The sequence below is a fragment of the Jaculus jaculus genome, chromosome 9 (assembly GCF_020740685.1).
Source record: "Jaculus jaculus isolate mJacJac1 chromosome 9, mJacJac1.mat.Y.cur, whole genome shotgun sequence".
Taxonomy (NCBI): Eukaryota; Metazoa; Chordata; class Mammalia; order Rodentia; family Dipodidae; genus Jaculus; species Jaculus jaculus.
Window position 1 is genome coordinate 134,614,417 of NC_059110.1, and position 19,925 is coordinate 134,634,341.

At 40.5% G+C, this 19,925-nt stretch overlaps 1 protein-coding gene across 4 annotated transcripts in view; it reads right to left on the reverse strand.

Annotated features, from left to right (window-relative positions):
- The window catches only part of Kansl1 (KAT8 regulatory NSL complex subunit 1), a 169,328-nt gene that overhangs the window by 48,855 nt on the left and 100,548 nt on the right, over positions 1–19,925 (reverse strand). For all 4 annotated transcript variants that reach the window (XM_004655096.3, XM_045158588.1, XM_045158587.1 and 1 more), the window contains one exon: positions 4,872–5,013. In XM_004655096.3, coding sequence (XP_004655153.2) covers positions 4,872–5,013 — 142 coding nt within the window. The remainder of the gene's footprint in view (positions 1–4,871; positions 5,014–19,925) is intronic.

A 19,925-nucleotide genomic window follows, 5' to 3' on the forward strand; every position in this document is an offset into this window, starting at 1 on the left:
AGGCCAGCCTGAGACTACATAACGAATTCCAGGTCAGCCTGGACTAAAGTGAGACTCTACCCCGAAAAACCAAAAATTACTAAATCTGTAAGGTCTTATCTGTGTGGATTTAATTACAGAAACTAATAAATTACCCTCTAAAAAATTGATTTAGGAAAAGGTTTGATCATGTTTAACAGTCATTAAGAGATGATTTTCAGGCGCTGAAGAGATGGCTCAGTGGTTAAAGGTGCTTGCTAGGAAAGTCTGATGGCCTGGGTTTAATTCTCCAGTACCCACGTAAAGCCAGATGCACTAAATGGTGCATGTGTTTGGAAGTTATTTGCAGTGGCAGGAAGCCCAGGCGTGTCCAAACTTACTTTGTCTGCCTCTTCCCTCTCCACCCCTCTCTCTCTCAAATAATTTTTTCCCCCCGAGGTAGGGTCTCACTCTGGCCCAGGCTGACCTGGAATTCACTCTGTAGTCTCAGGGTGGCCTTGAACCCACAGTGATCCGCCTACCTCTGCCTCCCAAGTTCTGATATTAAAGGCATGTGCCACCACACAGAGCTCAAATAAATTTTTAAAAACTATGCATTTTTTAAAAGATTGTTTTCAGCTAACGAAACTCTATAAAGTTCCATTTGTCATGGCAAGGCCAACATGCATTCTGGGTTTCAACTAGCCCATGACACACAGCTATGGACACCAATGAGTTGTTTATTACTATAAATATATGGTTCTTACACTGGGAAACAACCACTACCATTTGCTGGACATGGTGGTACACACCTTTACTCCTAGCACCCAGGAGGCTGAAGCAAGAGGATCAACATGAATTTGCAGCCAGCCTGGAAGACACAATGAGTTATAGGACAGCCTGGACTAGAGTGAATCTCTGCTTCAAAAAACTAAAAATAATTTTAAAAAGGCAATTTGCAAATGAATACCCATCTGATTTACCTAGGTGGCTAGGTAATTAATTAAACCTGGGCAGCTTAACAGGCTTTGCAAACAAGCGCTTTAACCAATGAGACATCCCCCCAGCCCATCGTTCTAATTTTGCACTTCCTGTCACAAGATCGTAACTGATGACTACATGGAGACTGAGACAAAGAAGACGGATTAGAAAAGATTACCTAGAATGTTATGGTGTATAGACCAAGAACCCAAGGCTCAAAAATGCTAAATGAACTTTGTTTCCCAAAGTCATACAGCTATCTGGAAGCAAAGCCAAGACTGCAACCAGAGATGAAAAGACCAAGTATATTGGATCTTTAATATACTATGCTCTCAATGATAAAAACTCTTAGGTAACCATTATACATGCCAACATCCACATGTGCAGAATACTTGGTTTTCCAAATGTTGAGAAGTAACTAGTATCTTTTTAAAATATTTTCTTTATTTTTTGGTTTTTCGAGGTACAGTCTCACTCTAGCTCAGGCTGACCTGGAATTTACTATGTAGTCTCAGGGTGGCCTTGAACTCATAGCCATCCTCCTGCCCCCGGGATAAAAGGCACTTGCCATAATGCCTGGCCCATTATGGTTTTTAAAAACTTTCTCAAAACTGTTGATGTTATTGCTTAGTGATAAGCAACAAATAAATTGTCAAGATTAAGGTTCAGTTTTTAAAATTTTTTTTACATTTTTTTGTTTATTCTGATTTATTTGAGAGCGACAGACAGGGAGGGAGGGGGGAAAGAGAGAGAGAGAGAGAGGGCGCACCAGGGCTTCCAGCCACTGCAAACAAACTACAGACGCATGCGAACCCCTTGAGCATCTGGCTAACATGGGTCCTGGGGAACCAAGCCTCGAACCAGGGTCCTTAGGCTTCACAGGCAAGCACTTAACCGCTAAGCCATCTCTCCAGCCCTTGTTAAAACATTTTAACATTTTTGCCTTTCACATGTAAGTCATTTGGGCTGGAGAGATGGCTTAGTTGTTAAAGGCACTTGTTTGCAAAGCCAGTACCACATTAAGCCAGATGCACAAAGTGGCCAGGCTCTTTCTCAAATAAATAAATAAATAAATGATTTTTTAAAAAAATGATAGGAAGCTGGGTGTGGTGGCACATGCCTCCACTTGGGAGGCCGAGGTAGTTGGATAACTGAGTTCCAGGACACCCTGAGACTAACTCAAAGGGAGGGGGAAATTTGGGTTCACATGTAAAATAACTATTTTTAAACAAATTATATACTTAGGAGAAGAAAAACATGAGGGAAAAGCATATCCAAATGTTTGTAAAGGGTTAATTTTCTTTTCTTTTTTTTTTTGAGGTAGGGTTTCACTCTAGTCCAGGCTGACCTGGAATTCACTATGTAGTCTCAGGGTAGCCTTGAACTCAGAGATTCTCCTACCTCAGCCTCCCAAGTGCTGGGATTAAGGGCGTGTACCACCACGTCTGGCTTGTAAGGGGTTAACTTTCAAGTTTGTTGTTGGCAAAGGTAAATGTTGGAAGGGGGGAGGTAGAAGTACTAAACAAAATCTAAATCTATGTAACCACATTTTCTAAAATTAAAGAATTGCCACAGAAAATTATCAGCTATAGCTCATGTTTACATATATTAAAGGTTTACAAATCAAGGTGCTTTACATTTCATAATTGCTCTCTTGCCCTAGGCCTAATTTAAAATAATTATTTTGTGGTGCATAAATAATGATGCATCTTAAGTTCTACAATATACAGCAGTTTTAAACACAAACAGTATATATAAACCAATATTATTATAAATGTTTTTCTTTAAAACAGTAATTAACTCATTTATATATTGAGGGAAGGGAAGAAAGGAAGAGGAGGGAGAGAGGCAGGTGGAAAGAGAGAATGGACATACCAGGGCCTCCAGCCCCTGAAAACAAATTCCAGATGCATGGGCCAACTTGTGCATCTGGATACAAAACCCTACAAAGAGACATGAAAAATCTGTTTCTGTTGAGGGAAGTCTTGAGTTTTCTCCGCAGGACAAGCACAGCCAGTTACTTCCTGCTAGCCACATTTCTATTTCAGTTCACTCACTACATATTTCACCTAAAATTTTTTCCTTTACAAAGATCAGCCAAGAAAATCAAAATATTCACCACCTATGGAGACTATTTTTTAGTTCTTCTCTAATTAAATCTTACCTAGGATTCGTTTCTTTCCCTAAGGTAACAAATCATTAAAAGAAAACATTATGCTACTTATTAACTTGTTGAGATTCATATATACATTCCAATTTGAGAAGAAACAAGAATTGTTCCATGGCATTTTAAATAAAGTTTAATGTGTGAGGAGGTCGCTCAGTGGTTAAAAGAACTTGCTTAAAAAACCTACCAGCTTGGGTTTGATTCCCTAAGTAGCCATGTAAAGCCAGATAGAAAAAAACGGTACTTGAAAAATTAATGATTTGTTTTGTTTTTCGAGGGAGGATTTCATTTTAGCTCAGGCTGACCTGGAATTCTCAGGGTCTTGAACTCATAAAAGTGGTGCATGTGTCTGGATTTCATTTGCAGCAGCAAAAGGATGAATAACTAGTAGATAAACAAGCAAAATACTTTAAAAAATAGTACACACCTTTAATTCCAGAACTTGAGAGGCAGAGGTAGAAGGATTGCTGTGAGTTCAAGGGCAGTCTGGGCTAGAGTGAGACCCTACCTCAGAAAAAAAAAAGGGGGGGGGGAGAAGGATGGGGAGAGAGGGTAGCAGCACTCTGAAGAAGGGTAGATGTGTGAAGGGGAAAGTGTGGGAGGGGAGGGAATTACCAAGGTTTATTGTCAATGATTATGGAAGTTGTCAATAAAAAATAAAAAATAAATCGATGAAACAAAAATTCATATTTATAAAAAAAGACTGATACCACCTCAAATGAAAGTATTACACTTTCCAAAGTATTAGACTTTAGATCAGGTGTTAGTCATTGGGTTCCACTATATCCAACTAATAAAGGGGCTTTGCAAGAATGTAAACTCAATGAAGGTAGGACTTTATTATTTGAGAGAGATGAATGGGCATGCTAGGGCTTCTAGCCACTGCAAATGAACTCCAGACACATGTGCCACCTTGTGCATCTAGCTTACATGGATACTGGGGAATTGAACCTGGGCCCCTAGGCTTCCCAGGCAAGCGCCTTAGATGCTTAGCCATCTCTCCAGCCCCAAAGCTAGGACTTTTGTTCACTATTATAGCCCTACCATAGAGACCAGTGCTGAGACACAGAAAGCGCTCAGTATTTGCTGAATGGATTTGTTTTCTGTATACATCCCTCAAGTCAAATTCAAACTAAACAAATGACTTTTCTTTTTATAGATGCCTTCTCATAAATAAAAACTGTTCAGTGTTATTATCAAGGTAATTATCAGTTCTCTGCAAACAGAACACGAAAGTCCAGCTTGCCTAATTATTTGATTGAAAGACTGTTTTTCAACAACGAAGTTTAGCAGTAAAAAAGGACTGTAGCCAGGTGTGGTGGCGCACGCCTTTAATCCCAGAACTTGGGAGGCAGAGGTAGAAGGATCGCCATGAGTTCGAGGCTACCCTGAGACTACATAGTGAATTCCAGGTTAGCCTGAGCTAGAGTGAGACCCTACCTCAGAAAACCAAAAAAGACTGTAGGTCAGATCAAATAAATAAGCACGAAAGCCATCAACAGATAATATTCTTTTCCCATAAATGAAACAAACTTGACAAATTATAATCAATGGCTAATATTACATAGTTTCTGTTCTACCTAGATGCATATTCAGCACTATGTATTACCTTTGCTGTGCCATACTAAGTAACAACAGGCTCTTAAAACACTACCAGATTACTTCATCATTTATCTTCAGATAGTGAAGAGTTACCAAAAGGATGGGAAAGAACGATAATGGCATTTTTAGACTGGTTGGAAAACACCAGATACTTGTCCCTTACCTTATTAGCACGTATCTGTTTGTAAATATCTGTTTGCTGACGAATTCGATATTCCAAGTCGGAAACATGGGCTTGCAGCCAGTTCCAGCGGCTGACAATAGCTGCTCGATCTGCAGCCCATCTCCATTCTGACCTGCGTTTCCTAAAACGAAATAAACTGAATGAAATCCCAGAGTAGCAGTAGCATTTACAGCAAATAGGGAGAGTGCGGGACTGGGCAGGTACTGACACAGACTACCTTGAGTGTGAAGATGAGGTCCAAAGAGACAAGACACACACGCGCCCCACGACACAGGGCAAAACCCTTCATGCAGAAACTTCACAAAGTAAGTGGAGCTGTCTTCTTGTACCAAAATGCTATGTGGCACAAAACTCCTCTGAAATAGCTTGAGTTTTTGGCATAAACATTTTCTATGTTTTCAAGACACATATAAAGAATATGTTTATCTTTAAATCTAAGAACCATTAGAAATTATCAAGGCTACCTAAATTCAAAGAGAAATAAAGGTAAACATACAAAAATTCAAACAGAAAATTTCACTTTTATAAAAACACTATATTTTTAATGCTATATCAAAAAACCTTTACAGACACAATCAGAAAAGTATAAAGGTCTACATAAATGGTACATACTTTAGTACAGCAATTTTCATACACATCTAAGACTTCAAAAAAATTCCAATGAATGAGTCAGCAGTTAAAGATACTTGCTTGCAAAGCCTGCTGGCCTGGGTTCAATTCCCCAGTACCCAAAGTAAAACCACATGCACAAAATAGCACATATATCTAGAGTTTGTATGCAGTGGCAAGAGGCTCTATTCATTCACTCATTTATTCTTCACTCACTCACTCACTCACTTTCATAAATAAACAAAAATATTTAAAACATTCCAATCAAGTTTTAATTGTTTTTTTTTTGGGGGGGGTGGGCAGGTTGTGAGGTTTGGATGAAAAATGCCCTCCACGGCCTCGTGTGCTTAGTTATATACTTCATTACCAGCTGGTGGAGCCCTGCAGGAGGAAGTGTCCCTGGGGGAAGGCCCTGAGGTGTTATATAACCCAGCCCTGTTTGCTGCACCGAGCTCTCTACTCCCTGCTGCTGCTGTAAGAAATGTAAACTAGAGCCGGTGTGGTGGTGCACGCCTTTAATCCCAGTACTCAGGAGACAGAGGTAGTTCGAGGCCACCCTGAGACTCCATACTGAATCCAGGTCAGTGTGGGCTAGAGTGAGACCCAACCTCGAGGAAAAAGAGGGGGGGGGGGGGAGGGAGAGAGGGAGGGGGGGAGAGAGAGAGAGAGAGAGAGAGATAGATAGATAGATAGATGTGACTATCTACTTCCCTCCCGCCCCTATGATGAAACTTCCCCTCAAAACTAGAGGTTAAAAACGGACCCTTTCCTTCTATAAGCTGCTTCTGGTCAGTTGTTCAGTCCCATCAACAAGAGGCTACACAAGGCCTCAAGTGTCTCAGGCTGGCCTTGAATCTGCTATGTAGCAAAGAATGATCTTGAAATTCTGATCCTCCCACTGCTACCTCCTTATTAGGATTACACACGTGCACCACCAGACTCAGCCTCTAAACAGTTTTTAATGGAATTTGAGAACAGAATTTAAAGGTTAACACAGAAAAAGGGATTAACATTAGAGCAATCCTTAAAAAGTATGACACAACCTTGAATGACCAGGCATCAAGATTTACAGTGTAGCTATTAATAATTGAGGTCCTAGGGGGTAGGGACATAGCTCAGTTGACAGAGAGCTTGTTTAGTATATATGCTCTCCAGGGTTCCATTTCTAGCACCACATACAACCAAGGGTGTGATGATGTGTACTTGTAATCCGGCACTGAGGAATAAGAGGCAGGAAGACCAGAAGTTCAAGGTCTTCCTCAGCTACAAAGCAAATCTGAAGCTGACCTGAGCTATACAAGTTTTTGTCTCAAAAATAATTTTAAGGCAGTATAAAATGGACAAAAAGGCTGGATAGATGGTTCAGCAGTGAAAGGTGCTCGCTTGCAAAGTGTGATGGGCCAGGTTCGATTCCCCAGTTCCCATGTAAAGCCAAATGCACAAAGTGGCAGTGCATCTGGAATTCTTTCTCAGTGGTAAGAGACCCTGTGTTATCTCTCTCCCCCCCTTGCAAATAAAGGGTTTTTAAAAATTCAAAATGAGCAAAAGATAAATGGAACAAAATACAGACCTCAAATTTAGAACTGGATATAAAAGATTTAGTACTGAAATCAGCAGGGATAGATTTGCCTCTTCAATAAAATATTGAAATGCCAGCTCTTTTTTATTTCCTTTATTTATTTTTTCAAAGTAGGGTCTTGATCTAGCCCAAGTTGACCTCAAACTCACAGCAATCCTCCTACCACTGCAAAAGAACTCCTGACATATGAACCACCTTGTGTGCATGCACCACCTAGGCACGTGCATTTTTAAATATTTATTTATTTATTTGACAGAGAAGGAGGGAGGCAGAATGGGTGCTCCAGGGCCTCCAGCCACTGCAAACGAACTCCAGACATGTGTGCCCCTTGTGCATCTGGCTAACATGGGTCCTGGGGTATCGAACCTGGGGTCCTTTGGCTTTGCAGGCAAATGCCTTAACCACTAAGCCAACCCTCCAGCCCCACATGCATTTTTTCACAAATCTGGCTTACATGGGTCCTAGGGAGTCAATTTTGGTTCTTAGGCTTAGCAGGCAAGTGTCTAAACTGCTAAGCCATTTCTCCAGCCCTAATTTTGGCTTTCTAAATAAAAAACATAAAAAAAGCCAAACAACACAAAAGTGCATCTTTGAGACTTAGATGGTGGGTTTTTTTTTTTTTTTTTTGAGATAGGATTTCACTGCAGCTCAGGCTGAATTCTCTACGTATTCTCAAGGAGGCCTCGAACTCAACGGTGATCCTCCTACCTCTGCCTCCCAAGAGCTGGGATTAAAGTTTTTTAAAGAGACACATAACCACACCAAGATTTTAACATACAATAAAATATTAGGGGAGCAAAGGTGAAAGACAAGCTAGTTATGTCTTAAGTCAAGCATGCCTACAGATAAACTACCAGGATGGGCACAGTGACGCACACCTGCAATCCCTGCATCTAGATTTCAGAGGCAGGAAAAATGCCAGAAGTTAAAGGACAGCCTGGATTACATAGTGAAACTTTGCCGGAAAACAAAACAAAAGATGCAAGTTGAGACTGGGAGGGGATATGATGGAGAGTGGAGTTTCAAAGGAAAAAGTGGGGGAAGGGAGGGGAATCACCATGGTTCTTTACAATCATGGAAGTTGTCCCCCCCCCAAAAAAAAAAGTTAAAGAAATACTAAATTTACATGATATTAGGGTAAAAGATGCAGGCAGGGCATGGTGGCACATGATATATTTTAAACAGTCTGATAAATCCAGAGACCGGTAAAATAATAGCAATCTACACTGCTGTTATACTTTCCAAGAGTAATCTGGCTAGGAAAAAAATGTACATGCCCAATCACAAAGAATTTTAACTTTGAGAATATAATTTTTATATATGGGAGGGAGAGGGAAAGAGAAAGAATGGGTGCACAGGGCCTCCAGCCACATGTAAGAATGGGTGCACAGGGCCTCCAGCCACATGTGCCCCCTTGTGCATCTGGCTAATGTGGGTCCTAGGGAATTGAACCTGGGTCCTTTGGCTTTGCAGGCAAGTGCCTTAACTACTAAGCCATCTCTCCAGCCTCTCACTGTATATTTTTAATAAAGTAAAACAAGATTAACAAAAAGTCTATACATCAACATGATTAAATTTCAAAGGACAATGCTGAATAGAAAATTAATATACGGATGAAACATTAAGAAATACTACTGCAGGCACACACAGTATTTAATATAATACTATCTAGCAACATAATTACTGTATGTATCAATATGACTAATCTCAATAATGAAGAATGGAAAAACTACATCAAAATTTTAAAATGAGTAAGGATTTTGCTAGGCATGGTAGCACACCTTTAATTCTAATACTCAGTAGACAGAGGTAGGAGGAACCCTGTGAGTTTGAGGCCAGCCTGGAACTACAGAGTGAGTTCCAAGTTAAACTTGGCTAGAGGAAGAGCCTGCCTTGAAAGGGCAATAGCTGGGCGTGGTGGCACAGGCACATGCCTTTTATCCCACCACCTGTGAGGCAGAAGTAGGAGGATCGCTGTGAGTTCGAGGCCACCCTGAGACTACATCGTGAATTTCAGGTCAGCCTGAGCCAGCGTGAGACCCTACCTCGAAAAACCAAAAAAAGGGGGGGGGCTGCAGCAAACAAACAAACAATATTTCAGGGGCTGACTATGTAGCTCAGTGGGTAGAAAGTCTGTCTAGCATGCACGAAACCCTGATTTAACTCCCCAGCACCACCTAAAAACCACCAATAGTAGCACATGCCTGGAATCCTAGAAACTGGAGGTGGAAACTGAAGGTTCAGAATACATCATCATCCTCAGCTACACAGGAAGTCTGCAGGCCAGCCTGTCTCCAAACCACCACCACCACCACCACCCACTCAGGATGGCTCACTAGTTAAAGGTGCTCACTTGCAAGGCTACCTGGCCCAGGTTGAGTTTCCAAACTACACACAAAAAGTGGCACAAGCATCTGGGGTGGTTTGCATCACCAAGAGGTTCTGGCACACCCATACACATAAATGAAAATGAAAATAAAATTTCATCATCAAAAGTTTTCTGCAGGAAAGTCATTGTTTGTATATAATTTTTGCTTTGTTTTTTGAGACCTGTTCTCACTGTACCTTCTTTTGCTAAAACAGATAAATCTAATTAACTAGCCCCTTTACTCTATTATCAACTTTTACTACTCTTCAAGGCAGAGGTAGTAGGATCACAGTAAGTTCAAGGCCACCCTGAGACTACACAGTGAATTCCATGTTAGCCTGGGCTACAGTGAGATTCTATCTTGAAAAAAAAATAACAAAAAGGAAGTATTGTGAAGATAGCAACTGAAGTCAAAAGGTGATAAAAAATTAACATAATATTCATTTACAAGTTTACATTGTTTTTTAGTAAACTGACAATCAATAGCTAACTCATGAAAACTCAAACACCCAAACAAGGGCTGGAGAGATGGCTTAGTGGTTAAGCGCTTGCCTGTGAAGCCTAAGGACTCCAGTGCGAGGCTCGATTCCCCAGGACCCACGTTAGCCACATGCACAAGGGGGCGCACGCACCTGGAGTTCCTTTGCAGTGGCTGGAGGCCCTGGCGTGCCCATTCTCTCTATCTCCTTCTGTCGCTCTCAAATAAATAAATATAAACAAAAAATTAAAAAATTTTTTAAATATCTTTCAAAAGTGTACACCACCACTTATGGCAAATAAATACTTTAAAAATCTTTATTTTTATTTATTTATTTGGTAGAGAGAGAGAGAGAGAGAGAGAATATGGGCATGCCCATTCCCTATCTGTCTCTTTCTCTCCCTCTCTCTCTGTCACTCTCAAATAAACAAATAAAAATGACAAAAAATATTTTTAAAAAAGAGAGAATTTGGGAACTAGGGAGATGTTTGCAAGGCCTGCAGGCAGTTCCAGGTTCAATTCATCAGTTCTCATATAAAGCCAGATGAAAAAGTGGAGCAAGGACACAGTGGTTAAGGTGCCTGCCTACAGAGCCAAAGGACCCAGGTTTGATTCCCCAGGACCCACGTTAGTCAAATGCACAATGTGCATGTGTCTGGTGTTTGTTTGCAGTGGCTGGAGGCCTGGCACACCCATATTCTCTCTCTGTGTCAAATAAATAAATAAATAATTGTAAAAATATTAAGAAAAAAATACCTTTAAGAAAAGTAAAGCATGTGATGAAGTTCTGCTCACAAACATGTAGTATTTTATTAGAAAGAGAATTTTTTGGCCAATTTATGCTATTCCTCTATAAGTCACCCTTGGTAGACAATGCAAGACAGGTTCCACAGTGCTCCTGAATTTAGCTAACATGCCTATAAGTCTTATGAGGATACACTCCAAAACAACACACACTTGAAAATGACCTGTAAAGATGACATTTATTTTTTTATTTTACTTGGGGGCAGGGAGGGAATGGGTACACCAGGACCTCCAGCCACCCCAGACGCATACACTTTCTTGTGCATCTGGCTTATATGGACCCTGGGGAATTGAACCTGGGTCCATTGGCTTTGCAGGCAAGCGCCTTAACTAACAAGGCATCTCTCTAGCCCTTGTTATTTCTGAGTTTATAATCAATTAAAAGATTTTTTCTTTCTTGCTTATTGTCAAGAGGGTTTCACAATACAAAAGGAAAGCTATTTAAAATATTTTCTTATAAGAACTTTAATAAAATAGATAATTTTTTTAAAGTCAGAATTATTAGGCCTAATCTGGAGCTACATACTTCAGTGGTAGTGCATATGCCCAGGAAATCTGGCTCTGAACACCAAAATAGGGGGAATAACTACCTCCTGACAATATTTTTTGGAGACTGGCCAATGAACTAAATACTGAGAGTGAGCAATAAAGGACTTATTTCTAACTCTCAATGTATGAACAGGGTTCAATTTACAAATATATCTGTTCTATGAGGAGTTAAAATTGGAAGTAGATTTCCAGTAGAAAGTTGTTACATTTTTATCTCACAATGTTACTCAGACTGCTTACTTGTAATAAAAAATAGAAAACCCCACCTCAAGCATCAACAAAGTATCTTATGATGAAAACATGGACAATTATGGCAGAAAGGGAGCTATATGCCATCAAAGGTGAGGTGTGTAGTTTATTTAATTAAGTCTCACATAAGCTGTGATGCTACTGTATCCCAATGGCAGAGAATAGCACAAAACATTATCTCAAGAGTTCCCTGTCTTATATTTGAAGCCACAGAAACTTATCAAAAGTAAAAAGATCACCCCAAATTCTAATCTACTTTGATAATTTATGGCCCAAGAACAGACACAGATTTAATATTAACAACATGCCTACTGAACCTAGGCCTGAAGTTTAGCATAATTACTTTCTCTCCTGATGCTAGACATGGACTCAAGGGACTGTGTATATGCAAGACAGGCACTTTACTGCTGAACTACAGACCTCACCTGACAATCATTTATAGCTATCAATAATGAAAAAAGGATGGGATTGCGACAATGTATCAGTCTTTTTAACTGTCCCTATGCTGGTTCTGTGCTAACAATTCATGAAATAATTATTGTAACTGTGTTGTCTAAGCATAAGTATTGTTTTGCTTTTGTGTGTATCGACAGTATATGCCACAATGTCTGGCAATTATTCTGATTCAGCTATTTATTTTGCTTGTTTTGTTTGTTCTGTTTCTAGAGGCAAACTTTTACTATATATCTCAGGTTAGCTTTAAACTCACATCAACCTTCCTGCTCAGCCTCCCAAGTACTGGGATTACAGAGGTGCCAATGTACCCCCTACTTGCTATCTTTTGTTCTGTTTTTCCAGATAGGGTCCCACTGTAGCCCAGGCTGACCTGGAATTCACTATGTAGTATCAAGCTGGCCTCAAACTCACAGTGACCCTCCTACCTCTGCCTCCCGAGTGCTGGGATTAAAGGCGTGTGCTACCGCACCACAGGCAAAGAAAATCTGCTTTGTCCATATTGCTGTGGTTAGTTTCACATTACGAACTGCTTGCTCTTCAGTTACCTTAAAGGCAGCAAAATACCAGCTGTGTACTACTACTGATTTCTATACAAAGTATTTACAGTTTAAACAGGCTTTGTTTTTAGTCCTTGTTGAGGTAGTTTCAGTTCTATAAAGTCATTAGTGATGGATCAATGAAAATATTTTCATTAGATAGGATATTTAACTTCTCTTAGCTGGACACACACCATTAATCCTAGTACTCTTGAGGCAGAGGTAGGAGGAGGATCACTGTAGGTTCAACCTGGGCTAGAGCAAGACTCTATCACAAAAACCAATAAACAAACAAACAAACAAAAACCACAAGGAATATTTAACATGGATCCTGCCAGACGTGGGGGAGCACACTTAAGCCCAGCACTGAGGAGGCACAGAAGTAGGAGGATCGCCATGAGTTGAGACTACCCTAAGACAACGTAGTGAATTTCAGGTCAGCCTAGGATACAGCAAGACCCTACCTCAAAAAAACAAAAACAGGCTGGAGAGATGGCTTAGCGGTTAAGCGCTTGCCTGTGAAGCCTAAGGACCCAGGTTCGAGGCTCAATTCCCCAGGACCCCTGTTAGCCAGATGCTCAAGGGGGCACAATGTGTCTGGAGTTCGTCTGCAGTGGCTAGAGGCCCTGGCGCACCCATTCTTTCTCTCTCTCTTCTCTCTCTGCCTCTTTGTCTTTGTCTGTTACTGTCAAAATAAATAAATAAACAACAACAACAAAAACAAAACAGTGAATCCTGAAAGGTGTCCAGAGGAGGTGACTTGAGCTATTATTTTTGTTAAAATACAATTGCTAAGAAAGGGACTACAGAGATGGCTTAGCAGTTAAGGCATTTTCTTGAAAATGCCTAAGGACCTACGTTTGACATCCCAGAAGCCATGTAATCCAGGCGCACAAGGTGACACATACACAAGGTTGCACACACATCTGGAGCTTGATTGCAGTGGCTAGAGGCCCTGGTGCACCAATGCACCCTCCCCGAACTCATAAAGATTTTTTTTTAACGTGTTAAAGGCAGGAGGCTCCTGAATTTCAGGACTACCTGAAGTGCACAAGAATGTAATTTACAGTGTACAGTAAAAATCATCTCTGAATTTACTAGTAGCCTATTACAAAGAGCAGGGCAACAGTCAACAGCAGATGTATTAAAGGCTGGAGGGGTGGCTTAGCAGTAAGGCGTTTGCCTGCAAAGCCAAATGACCCAGGTTCAATTCCCCAGGACCCAGGTTAGCCAGATGCACAAGGGGGTGCGTGTGTCATCTGCAATGGCTGGAGGCCCTGGTGCACCCATTTTCTCTCTCTGTCAAATAAATTTAAAAAGTTTAAAATAACTGAACCCCAGTTGTTAGGCTTTGCAGGCAAGCAAAATGCCTTAACCAGTGAGCCATCTCTCCAGTCCCCAGACGCTTCTTTATACTCAGTGATAACTATGACAAAAGTTAATGATTTATCTAGAAATAATCCTGAAAGCTGGACATTGAGCCACATGATAAACACCTGACCTAGTGAAGCTTCTAATTAAGTCACCTAGTACTATTCAAGATGGAAATATTTTAAGTCCAAAAAAAACAGGACTAGTGAATTATACTCTCTTCCTAGAGCTAGAAAAAAAATTTAAACACAGACATAATTCTATTTTTAAAAAATATTTTTGAGCAGCCAGGCGTGGTGACACATGCCTTTAATCCCAGCACTTGAGAGGCAAGAGGTAGGAGGATCGCTGTGAGTTCAAGGCTACCCTGAGACTAATTCCAGGGTCAACCTGGGCTAGAGACAGACCCTACCTTAAAAAAAAAAAATTGATGAGCAAAGAGAAAGACAGACCACCAGGGTCTCTAGCAGCTGCAGAGAAACCCCAGTTGCATGCGACACTTTGTACATCTGGCTTTATATGGGTACTAGGAAATTGAACAAGGGGTTGCTGGATTTTGTAGGCAAACACCTTAATGGCTGAGCCAACTCTCTCCAGCCCTAATTCTACTTTTTAAAAATTCTAGTTTCAACCTCCTGTCTAGTTCCTTCCTTCAAATGACTCCATAACAATTTACATAGTTAGCAACTATGCCTATACATTAACTGGTGGGTGTTATTTCACACTTCCAAGTGTGCAAGAAAGACTGAGACACTTAAATTCTATAAACTTCATGTTTAGATGAGTTATAAAGCCAAAATATAGTAGTACGTAAAACTGAAGGTAACCCAGAATCTCCAGAGCATGTGTGGTTGACAGGTCTCACTTTTATTCACTTTTTAAAATTCTGAATATGTAAATTGATCTTTGGAAATCACAGCAATATCTGCTTCACAGGGCTATGTTATTCATACAATGATGTAACTGCTGGCTGCAACCTAGTGTTAGACAAGACAAATACTGTAATAAATACAACCTTGGATTTCATTTCCATATCTTAAGAAGTAGAACAGCTGGGCGTGGTGCCGCACACCTTTAATCCCAGCACTCAAGGGCAGAGGTAGGAGGATTGCCATGAGTTCAAGGCCACCCTGAGATGACAGAGTTAATTCCAGGTCAGCCTGGACCAAAGTGAGACCCTACCTCAAAAAAATAAAAAAAAAAAAAAAAAAAAAAAAAAAAAAAAGTAGAACAGTGAGATGAAAAGAAACTTTTAGGGCTGAAGAGATAGCTCAGTGGTTTGCTTGCAAAGCCTAACAAGCCAAAATTTGATTCCCAAGTTCCAGATACAGAATGTGGCACATGCATCTGGAGTTCGTTTGCAGCAGCTGGAGGCCCATTCTCCCTCCCTCACTCCCCCCTTCCTTGCAAATAAATAAATACGGTGGGGGGGAGGGAGAAGCAGAGGGAGGCAGGGAGAAGGGAGGGAGGATAAAGTGCTGCCATGCAATCTTGAGGACCTCAGTTTGCTATCCTGAACCCTTGTTTAAAAAAAACAAAACGGGACTGGGGAAATGTTTCAGCGGTTATGGCATTGGCCTGCAAAGCCGAAGGACCTGGGATTCAATTCCCCAGAACCCATGTAACCCAGATGCACAAGGAAGCACATGTGTCTGGAAGCCCTGACAGGCCCATTCTCTCTTTCTCTCTCATAAATAACTAAATTAAAAAACATATATATAAAAATCAGGGCTGGAGAGATGGCTTAGTGGTTAAGGTGTTTGCCTGCAAAGCCAAAGGACCCAGGTTAAATTCCCCAGGACCCACGTTAGCCAGATGCACAAGGGGGCGCACACATCTGTAGTTCATTTGCAGTGGCTGGAGGCCCTGCATACCCATTCTCCTCCCACCCCGCCTCTTTCTGCCAAATAAAACAGAAAAGGTGGGAAGCACCTTGGGCCTCTACATTAACTATAAGCTCACATACACACCCTCCTCCCTCATGTAAACATGTGTGTGCACACACACGTATTAAACCTTTTTTAAAATGCAAATTCAATAAACAGGCTTTCAGTTAGCAACACATCATGTTCTGAGTTTGAGCCCTGAACTTTACAATCACGGTGTCCATTAGAACAGACATCGAATTATTAGACACAACAAAGACCGAGGAACAAAACTTAAGGAAGAGAAAAAGAACTAAATTATGTAACAAGAAATAACGCTCATTTAAAGTAGATTCAAAAGTTGGGATAAGGTGCGCTTACATACATGTCTCCCTTAGCTTACTAGAGAGGACTGCAGTGAAGGAAACGGTTGTGCCAGAACTGCTTCTAAACCGCTGGTCATACTGACTGGGGTCCAGGTGTTAAATGTTTATCATTTAACCTTTTTCACTTACTACTTTAAAGAGTTTATCTCTAATATTAAAATGAGATTTGTATATTTTTTTAGTTAATAAATTAACCACTGACTCATTCCTCCCACTTCCATTCATAAATATTTAAGTTATTATTTACCACTTAAAGCTTAGACTGATCCTATTTTGTTGCTTGTATGTTCTATATCCCTAAAGTATGCCACATATATGATTGGTGCTCAAGTACACTATTCATGCTTCCTCTTCATGGATATAAGTATTTTACTTTCTCATTATTTTATAAAAGATATATGTTTACTTATTTACTATTATTTATTTAGGAGACAAGAAAATGAGAATATGGATGTGCCAGGGCCTACTGCCACACAAACTACAGACACATGCACCATTCTGTGTGTCTGGCTTTAGGTGCATATTAGGAAATTGAACCCAGAGACGTGAGGCTTTGCAAGCAAATGCCTTAAACCATTGAGCCATCTCTTCAGGTGCTTGCTGTGAAGCCCAAGGAACCATGTTCTATCTCCCTCCAGATCCCACATAAGCCAGACACACAAAGATGATGCAAACACAAGGTCACACATGCATACAAGGTGGCAAGCATCTGGAATTCCAATGCCATGGCCTGCATGACAATTCTCTCTCTCTTGCTCTAGCTCTCTCTAAAAATATTTTAAAACAAGGAAGCTTGAAAAAATACTGAAAAAATGGTAACTTATATTTAGTATTTTTAATAATTCAATATTTAACATTTAATAATTATTATTTGTTATTTAAGTTGATTATTTAAAATTTAATTTAGCAAGCAAACAAAAGCTGGACACGGTAGCACAAGCCTTTAATCCCTACACTGGGGAGGTAGAAGAAGGAGATCACTGTGAGTTCAAGGCCACCCAGAAAGTATATAGTGAATTTCAGGTCAGGCTGGGCTAGAGTGAGATCCTACCTACCTTGAAAAACCAAAAAACCTAATCTAACTGAAAGACCCAGAATTTCCTGAAACATTCTAATGGAGAAAAACACCAATGTCAAAGAACACAGAAATGATTTACATTTCCTGTCAGACTACAGATGGGGGAATAAGAAGGGGCAATAGGGAGGGACAAATGGGGCACAGAACATTTCTGTTACCCCCACAGTCCCTCCTTCCCTTAGCCTCTGGCCACTGCAACCTTCATCCATTTTCTGCTCCTGGAGATTCATCTGCATCATCCATAGTTTACTTAAGTGGAATCCTGTGTTCCTTAGTAGCTGGACTCTTTCACCCAGTACCATTATTTTGATATTTATCCACATGATTCATTCACACATGTTACCAAGAAGTTTTGCACTGTATGGATAATGATGTATCCAGTAAACTTTAACATTTTCATTCAACTTCCATAAAATGAAAATTTGAGAAAAGTAGGTAAAAAAACTGTACTTGATATCCAAGGACACTGAGTTGGCAACAAGAGGCTAGAGATGATACATGATAAAAGGTAACTGGCCAATTCTGGCAGGGAAAACATGATGGACTGCATTAGATTACCCAAGAAGCAATTCTTCTCATAATAAATAGAAAGGAGTATGACATAATCAGATACTTGAACATCATGATATCATCAGCAGCTTGCCCGAGGCGACACATACCTGTAGTCCCAGCACTTGGGAGGCAGAGATAGGAGGATCACTGTGAGTCTAGACCACTCTGGGGTAGACAGTGACCCTACCTTGCTAAGAAAAATATAAAGCTCAAAGTAGGAATTTAAAGGCAACACATAGGAGCAGAGGGAATTCCATCAAGTTGTATTTCTGCAAACACTAAGGCCTTCCTTACAAAGGTCTTTCCCTTTGGCATAACTGTTTCTCTTAAAATCCCAAAAGAAAAAAAAAAAACAGACAAAAACAAAAACAAACAAACAAAAAACACCAAACAAGCTATCAGAAACATAGTTCACACCAACACTAAATCAGACTGCCAAACAGGCCTGCCATGGATCAGGGAACATTGTGGACTGAGGCCTTCACGACAGCACAGTGAATACCATACCTCCACTGAAGAGGATTCCCAGGGTAATGGCATGTAAGAGTAAATCCTATTGTAATTAACATATGCCTTGCCCCCCCATCTATCTAATTTGAAAATATAAGGAAACAGTTCACAAAAACAGAAGCCCCCCAACTCCAAATGCCAAGAAAGCCAGGCATGGTGGAGCACGCCTTGCCGTGAGTTCAAGGCCACCCTGAGACTACATAGTTAATTCAGGTCAGCCTGGACCAGAGTGAGACCCTACCTTGAAAAACAAAACAAAACAGCCAAGAAATAAAAGCAATGTGTCTGTCTGGAGACAGCGGATAAAGGCATGTGCTTGCAAAATCTGATGGCCAGGGTTCAATTCCCCAGTATTAATGTAAAAGCAAATACACAAAGTAATGCATGTGACTGGAGTTCATTTGTAGAGGAGGCTAGAGGTCCTGGTGGTGTTGTTTTTTTTTTTTTGTTTGTTTTTCGAGGTAGGGTTTTCCTCTAGCCCAGGCTGACCTGGAACTCACTGTGGAGTCTCAGGGTGGCCTCGCACTCAGTCATCTTCCTATCTCAGCTTCCAGAATGATGAAATTAAAGACGCGCCACCATGCCCAGTTTCACCTGTAAAACTTTCAAATTCTTCCTTCTCACACAGCCGTATTTAGTGGCTCAGAAATTCAGACCACTTATCACCATCTGTCTTACTTGGAAATGATATCAGCATCCTCAGTGCCTCCTAGTCTCAAAAGGTAGTAAATTATTAAGTTGAAAATTTTCAATGTCATCAAATCATTTCTATGCTGAGGACCTAGGCCTACTTCTCATGCCCTGTCATTTATGCCATTCTGACCACTCATGACTACTACTTGTACTTTAAATAGGCCAGACACTTATTTTGTGGCCACTATAGTGACTTCTTGACTTGGAAAGGTAAATGTTTCTTTTACAGATATCCTTAGGTCTCACTCCTGGATTTCCTTAAGGTACTCTGCAACAGCTGCAGTCACTACCAACACCACTTGCCTAGGCTCTGTTCCATGGTACCCACTACTTGTCAAACAATGTATTTCTGTATTGACTTCCTCCAATAACGTAATCTCCATGACAGTAAACATTTGTATACACATTTAATTCACTGCTGTACTACCAACCATTTAACATATGCAGTAAGTATTAATAACAGTTAAATCAATGAATATTGATAATAGTAGCAGTGATGGAAAAAGGTTTCCTACTCTGAGTGGTTCATAACAGTAATTGCACACCTAGGAAAGGTCCACTAAGTCTTTACTGAAAGTTTACTAGTCTATAGATTAAATTTCCAATTAAAATCCAATGAGGCCAGGCATCGTGGCACATGCCTTTAATCCCAGTGAGGGAGCTGGAGAGATGGCTTAGTGTTTAAGGCAGTTGCCTATGAAGCCTAAGGACCTAGGTTTGATTCCCCTGTACCCATATAAACTAGATCTACAAAGTGGTGCATTCGTCTGGAGTTTGTTTGCAGTGGCTAGAGGCCCTGGCACAACCACTCTATTTGGCTTTCAAATAAATAAATAAATAAATAAATAAATAGATAAAATATTTTTAAAGATTAATCCCAGTGAGGGGTACTGCTGTGAGTTCAAAGCCAGCCTGAGTCTACATTAATGAATTCCAGGTCAGCCTGGATT